This window comes from Sardina pilchardus, chromosome 12 (assembly GCF_963854185.1).
Source record: "Sardina pilchardus chromosome 12, fSarPil1.1, whole genome shotgun sequence".
NCBI lineage: Eukaryota > Metazoa > Chordata > Actinopteri > Clupeiformes > Clupeidae > Sardina > Sardina pilchardus.
Window position 1 is genome coordinate 19,371,207 of NC_085005.1, and position 7,500 is coordinate 19,378,706.

The following is a 7,500-nucleotide window of genomic DNA, read 5'->3' on the forward strand; positions in this document are numbered from 1 at the left end:
GTTCCTGAAACGAGTCCACAGGGATTCCAAATAGCACAGCGGTCAGCAGTCTGGATGTGGATTAGAACTGGAATGCCAGAGCACGGTGGGATCAGCTTCGAGACGGTTGCAAGTGAGAGTGGTCATGTGACTTGCAGAATGGCATTCTGGGAATGTCAGACAGGGACCACTGTAGCTGACAGTGAGAGTAGTATGTTGTACTCTTGCCAAGGTGGACAGAGTTATGTGTATCCACATATAGGTGATGTGATAGGACTGACTCACACAGGTGTCCATATGACTTGACTGTGTGGCGTGACCATAACATATCAGGTGCTGTTTTGGCCGTTGCATTCTGCGGAAGCCACATTTGCATGCAAATCTGTTTCCTAGAAAGCTATTACTGTGCACTGGTGGAGAATGCACAAGTAAATGACCTTGAATATTAGGGGCCAAAGGGCATTTCAGACATAAATTAATTTGAAAAATAACTCTGCTTGACTTCAAAATGATGTGAAATCACTTCTGGTCTGAGTGTACAATTGTAAATGTGTGTGTACTCATGTGTGTTTCTTATCTCTCTCTCAGTGTGTGTGTGTGTGTGTGTGTGTGTGTGCGTAAACACATGCATTTGTTAGCCACAACCTGTGTGTGTGTGTGTCATTCTCCAACTGAGGCACTCCTAGCTCACCTGTAGATGATGCCTTTCGAGTGCAGGTAGGTGAGAGCACAGGTGACCTCAGCGGCATAGAAGCGCGCCCGAGGTTCATCGAAGCGCCGTGACCTCTGGATGTGGAACATCAGGTCACCGCCATTCACAAACTCCATGACAAAGAACAGACGATCCTGCAGAGAGAAAAAGAGGATAGATAGATAGATAGATAGATAGATAGATAGATAGATAGATAGATAGACAGACAGACAGACAGACAATTTCATATGCTGCTTATCCAACAGTTATTCAGACTTATTCAGAAAAGGAAATGAGCCTGACGATGAGGCTAAATTGGAGGATGCCGTTTTGCATTGCTTTGCAGTGCTCTACAGGTTAATGAATCTGGCCCACGTCAGAAGGAAGTTTTTCTCCAAAACAGCCGGGACAGCTGCTACTGACTGTGAGAAACAGGCCTCAGTAATCCACACACACACACACACACACACACACACACACACACACACACACACACACACACACACACACACACACACCTTGCAGGCGCTGAGCATAATCAGAATGTGCAGGTCTTTTGAGGAGTTGTAACTGAACTCGTAAACAGGCTATCTGCTGCCACCTGCTGTTGTAAATTGACACTGTAGCACAACTGCAGGACATACATGTTGAAATTAGTCATCGAACACCATTCTCATGACTCAAGTTACCAGAATATATCCAGTATCTACTATGAACATCTAGCTTGTTGTGGAAAAATAAGGCCATTCAAGGTTAAAACAACATTGGTTCCTTGCGGTTTCCATTTTCAGTCGAGCCTAGCTCAAGCCAAAGTCAAGTTCATCTGAGTTCCTTGTGGTCCATTGTTACAGTAATGTTCCAGGCCAAATTACATTACAGTCATTGGATTGTATAACACCACACAGAATGAATAGTGACATTGTGGTTTTATTCATTACATAAAGTGTGGATATAAATGTGGTCTAATGAATATACAAACAAAAGAGAATTCAAACTGGTGTGGTTGGAAGCAAATAAATCCGTACAAAGCAAACAAACTAATAATAGTTCTACAGTCTCAGGTCATTAACTCGGGTCAACAACTGACTTTCTGTGTCTCAGCAGTGATAGACATTTTCAAGTTGAAATAGCACAGTGACCCACATGTTAATGCAAGTCACCATTTTAAATCTCTGTTCCCCTCTACTGAGATCACTAACACTTGCTACACTGGTTGCAAGTAGGCCTACGATATAAACTCTCTGTGCAAGAGACGAGTGTTTAGACCAGATAAGGAGAGGGGGAGAATCACAACGGAAACTTTGCTGGAGTGAGTTCAACTGAACACTGCATAATGCACTGCGCGCGTCGAGGAAGTGGTTCTACGTGAACATGGTGCCTGACCGACCGTTACAAGTGTAGTTGCTTTGCAGCCCGCATCTCGATGGGGTGGGCGCACGAGTGTGTGAACGGCAACAGTGACGCAAGTGGAAGAGCAGACGGCATGCAAGACCACGGACACACACACACACACACACACACACACACACACACACACACACACACACACACACACACACACACACACACACACACACACACACACACACACACACACACACACACACACACACACACACACACACACACACACACACACACACACACACACACACACCCCCCCTCTGCCCCCCAAGGTCTTTATCTCATCAACAACCCTTTCAAAAGTGCATTTGAAAGAGATTTAGCTTGGCAGTTTGTCGTCTTGTTGCGGTGTTATCTGCAATATCTACGGCCTTGGAGAGATTCAAGAATTGGTAAGAATTGTTTCTCAAACTAGTTCCGCTCACAATTCTTTGAACCGTGGTGTTATCTAGTGAACCAGCCAGAATTTCCACCAGTTTTGATCAGAACCGAGGATGTGGCATAAACAAGAGTGTGTTATGTACGGTGTAGAACTGTAGAATGACACGCCCACTCTGGTTCACAAGAAAAGCGCTGTGAATCAGAACGGAATCAGTTTTCTGTTGGCAGGCCTAAAAGTAGACAACAAACTTCAAGACCGTTTGAAGCAGACTGTTGAAACTTTCACTCTCCAAAACATGCTACACGGCAAAATCACAAATGTAAAAAGTAAAAAATAAAAAATAAATGAACAAATTAAAAAAATACTGCTAATTGCGAAATCCCCCCCCCCCTTTCTCTCTGAAACCAAGAGAAACGAGAGAACCAAGCGCTATGCTGCTGTATTAGAGGAGAAGCTTTCACACTTCACAAAATCAACTTTTGAAGAGTTAGCCAAACACTGCTGTGTAGCAACAGAGCTAATGTCTGTGACACTTTCACTTCCAGCAAGAACACCACGATTTCATTAGAACTGACACTTAGTCATGTGCGTGTGTGTGGGCTCATCCATCTCCTCTGAGGGTTAGCATCGCAGTTTCAACCATAGATAAATGTGTATTTATTTTAGATACATGTGTATGTGCTCGCCACAGTCTAAATGCAACAGCAGGAGGTAGGTCGCTCTGAAAGTAGTACTGTAACTGGGAAAGGAATGAGTTGCATAAGTATGTGCGTGTGTGTGTGTGTGTGTGTCTGCTTGTGCATGCTTTCACTGTGGTATGTGTGTACGTACGTGTGTGTGTGTGTGTGTGTGTGTGTGTGTGTGACAATTATGAGTGTGAGCGTATGGGGGTGTGTAAGCATGTATGTTTCTCTGTAGGAAGCAGCTGTGTGTGGCAGTAGCCTTAAGGAGGGGGGACATATGTAGGTCATAAGCTAGAGGAAGCAGTGGGCTTAAAAAAGAGTGAGTAAGTGTGAAGGAGTGTGTCCTAACTGGCATCTCAATGCTGTAGTAGAGCTGTGTGAGGTAGGGTGAGTGTGTGTATGTGTGCGTATGTGCTCACTGGTGTCTGAAAGGTGTATTAGAGCTGTGTGAGGTAAGGTTTGTGTGTGTGTGTGTCTGTCTATGTCCTCACCAACGTCTGAAAGCAGTAGTAGAGGTAGTGTGTGTGTGTTTGTGTGTGTGTGTGTGTCCTCCTCACCGGCGTCTGAAAGCAGTAGTAGAGCTGTGTGTGTGTGTGTGTGTGTGTGTGTGTGTGTGTGTGTGCTCACCGGCGTCTGAAAGCAGTAGTAGAGCTGTGTGAGGTAGGGGTGCTGGTGAGCGAGGGCCAGGACTCTCTTCTCGATCATGGTGGCCTCCACGTCGTCATCCTGCAGGATCACGTCCTTCTTCAGCATCTTCACAGCGTATACCCTCTCCGTGCTGTTCATGCACGCCAGCATCACCTGTGGATGTGTGTGTGTGTGTATAGTTTAAACACATATCAAATAGAAGCTCCATATACAGTCATTTCCCAACTCTTAGATGAGGCTTTTAGATTGATTTTGCTAAATTTCTTCATCTACAGTATGAAGCTAATAAACGAGGGCCGTTAGTATGGTATGCTTAATATGGTTTTGTCTCTTTTAACTTGCATAAAACACCGTCCTGCGGCTTATCCACAATGTGGCTGGAAATGAACTGGAACACTGGAAATAACTGTACGTATGTATGTGTGTGTGTATTTCAGACACACATCATCAGCTGTGGCTCAGCTTATGTGGCGGTTTCTATGTTTGAGCTCGATTAAAGGTTCGGCTTAAAGCTGGAAACAAAAGACTTGTTGCTATCTCAAACTCGGCAGCCAGTCCGGTAGTGCAGTACACCGGTGTGGCCGACTAGCTGAAATAGCACACCGCTCAGTTTGGATTCAGAAGATAGCTCTATGGGTGCACGACTATCACATCTGTTGTAGCCAGTTCCTCCGGTTATAGTCGGAGCTAATCATTGCGGACTGTTGCGTTCCCGTCAACGCAACGCTTGGGTCGTGCTGCACCTGGTGAAGCTCCGGCTGTAAAGCCGCTTCGGGTTTCTTTTCCACGTCCAGATCCAGGACTGTGCACAGTATTTCCATTCTATTCACACACACACACACACACACACACACACACACACACACACACACACACACTGTGGACAGACTGCTAGAAGAGCATGAGTCAGGAGTTAGAGGGGGTCATTCCTGTCATAACGCCAGAGAGGCTTAAAGCGGAGCGAGAGGCGCAAACGTTCGATCATTTCCGCGTTCTGTCTTCGCAAAGGGATCGCACAGAGATCGATATCCCACTATGACGTCTTTGCGACACGCCTCTTTAAGCAGACAGGAACTGTTCGAAGTTTTCTTCCATAGAGATGCATTGTGTTGCTCTATCTTGTCAGTAATGAAGGATCTTTGATAACGCTGTCCGATGAAATGGAAAAAGCACGGATAGAAGGATCTATCTTCTGAGGGGCCAGACAAATGGATTGTTTTCACAGTGTTCCTTAATTTGCTCACCTACAGGTTTATCAATGACGAAATCTTATTTTCAATGTCTTTTGTTTTTTTATAAACCGTAGTTTAGCAGTTAATGATGTTTTCTAAACAAAGTTTGGGAGGAGCCCATAGGGTTGATTGACAGCCATCACTCACTCAACTTCCGGACATACTGTAGGGTATAAAACCCTCCTTCCTTGCTGCCCCTTACGTCATGCTGGAGTTGCAAAGCCTCCCACCTCCTCCCCTGCTCCTCCATTTCACTATTAGCTCTAAGCTCCAAATGACCCCTCATCCATAGGGGGTGTTAGCGGACATCACTCACAAGTGATCCGCTACTGGCATCCCAGGACCGTGGCCAGCTACCAAGCCAAACTTGCTATTCTCTGTACTCACTTCAAGCAATCAAAGGGCGAACTAGTGAAATACGTTATCATATTTGTTCAGTGTTCCTACATCTACCTCATGTCTGTGTACTAAACTGTGTGCTTGTTGTGATTTATAACACCACAATTTCATTGAATGAAGTAACCAACAAACCAACAAACTAACCAATTAACAAACTGATTTGCCAACCAAACAAACAATTAACTAACTAACCATCAACCCAAATGGTAACTGCCTGTCTATCCATCTCACCTTGCCAAAGCTGCCCTTCCCCAGCACCTGTAGGAAGGTGAAGTCGTCTAGGCTGACCCTCGGCACACTCTCGCTGCTGGGAACCACTGGATCCTCCTCAGAGGGAAGTCCCGACTTTATGGTTGACCTTCTCTGCAGGAGAACACATTAAAAACATGTATAGTTGAGCCTATAATTATTCATATCAGATAACAAAACAAACACAGACACAGACACAGACACACACACACACACACGGTAGGTAGCTGTGCCGTATGTGCGTTAGCGAACACCTCCCTCCAAATGCCAGCCTTAAGATGCCTTACAACCTGGGTGTCTGTACGAGTGCTGGGCTGAACCACATGGTCCACACCATAGATATATATAGGGTCCACACCATGCAGGTTACATACATACTCCATTTTCACATCTCTAGCACAGTGTAAGACATGTCTGAATGTGCCTGCATGTCTGTGTGTGTGTGTGTGTGTGTGTGTGTGTGTGTGGTGTGTACCTACATTCGAACTTGACATTCCAGGCTTCACCCCGAGATCTGCCAGCTTGCGAGCCAACTCGGCACTGTCCACCCCGCAGTTAGGAGCCACATTTTCCTGGCAACGAATATGCACGTTCATCTTGCAACCTACACACACACACACACAAACACACACACACACACACACACACACACACACAGAGGCATGAACAATATTGACAAATGTACTACATAAATAACACCATGCTCACATTCGCATTTAGCCCCTAGTTGAAAAACCATTACATAAATAACTACACAACAATCTGGGGATGGAACAAAGGATGATGTTTGTGGGCTGACTGGGGGTAGGGACAGGAAATAGATATGCCTGTGTGTGTGTGTGTGTGTGTGTGTGTGTGTGTGTGTGTGTGTGTGTGTGTGTGTGTGTGTGTGTGTGTGTGTGTGTGTGTGTGTGCATGTATGTGTGTGTGTGTGTGTGTGTGTGTGTGCGTGCGTGCATGTGTGTGTGTGTGTGTAGGAAGCCTGAAAACAATTCTCACCCTGGCATTGCATGCCCTGTTTGACCACACCATAGAGCAGAGAGCCACAGTGGTTGCAGTAGGTGGGAACCTTGTAGTTGTGCTTCTTGAAAATGTGGGGGATGTTGATGCTGAAGCCTTCACTGGGACCCTAGGAGCAAGTGCAGCACACACAGTTCCTATGTTGTTTATGTCATGACTCTCTCTGTGTGTGTGTGTGTGTGTGTGTGTGTGTGTGTGTGTGCGCGCGCATGTGTGCATGTGTGCATGTGTGTGTGTGCGTGTGAAACAAAGGGTGAAAATGTGGGGGATGTTGATGCTGAAGCCTTCACTGGGACCCTAGGAGCAAGTGCAGCACACACAGTTCCTATGTTGTTTATGTCATGACTCTCTCTGTGTGTGTGTGTGTGTGTGTGTGTGTGTGTGTGTGTGTGTGTGTGTGTGTGCGCGCGCATGTGTGCATGTGTGCATGTGTGTGTGTGCGTGTGAAACAAAGGGTGAAAATGTGGGGGATGTTGATGCTGAAGCCTTCACTGGGACCCTAGGAGCAAGTCAAGTGCAGCACATCATGGGCGTTTGAGAACAGAGTACTTAAAGGAACACAGTTCCCATGTTGTTTATGTCATGACTCTCTCTCTGTGTGTGTGTGTGTGTGTGTGTGTGTGTGTGTGTGTGTGCGCATGTGTGTGTGTGCGTGTGAAACAAAGGGTGAGAGAGAGAGCTTGTATGTGTGTGTGTGTGTGGTAGCTATACACAGACAGAAAGCTTGCCATCTAGATAGATAGTTATGCAATCTGTGTTGCAATAAAGTGTGTGTGGTGTGTGTGAGTGTGAGAGAGAGAGATGGAGAGATAT

General features: G+C 45.8%; 1 protein-coding gene across 1 annotated transcript in view; it reads right to left on the bottom strand.

The window, feature by feature from the left end:
• Positions 1-7,500, bottom strand: part of prkchb (protein kinase C, eta, b) — a 31,336-nt gene that overhangs the window by 13,042 nt on the left and 10,794 nt on the right. Inside the window, exons 7-11 of the mRNA XM_062550101.1 lie at positions 6,667-6,796; positions 6,147-6,271; positions 5,650-5,781; positions 3,767-3,940; positions 671-825 (exon numbers count right to left, since the gene is read on the bottom strand). Of these exons, the coding sequence (XP_062406085.1) occupies positions 671-825; positions 3,767-3,940; positions 5,650-5,781; positions 6,147-6,271; positions 6,667-6,796 (716 nt within the window). The remainder of the gene's footprint in view (positions 1-670; positions 826-3,766; positions 3,941-5,649; positions 5,782-6,146; positions 6,272-6,666; positions 6,797-7,500) is intronic.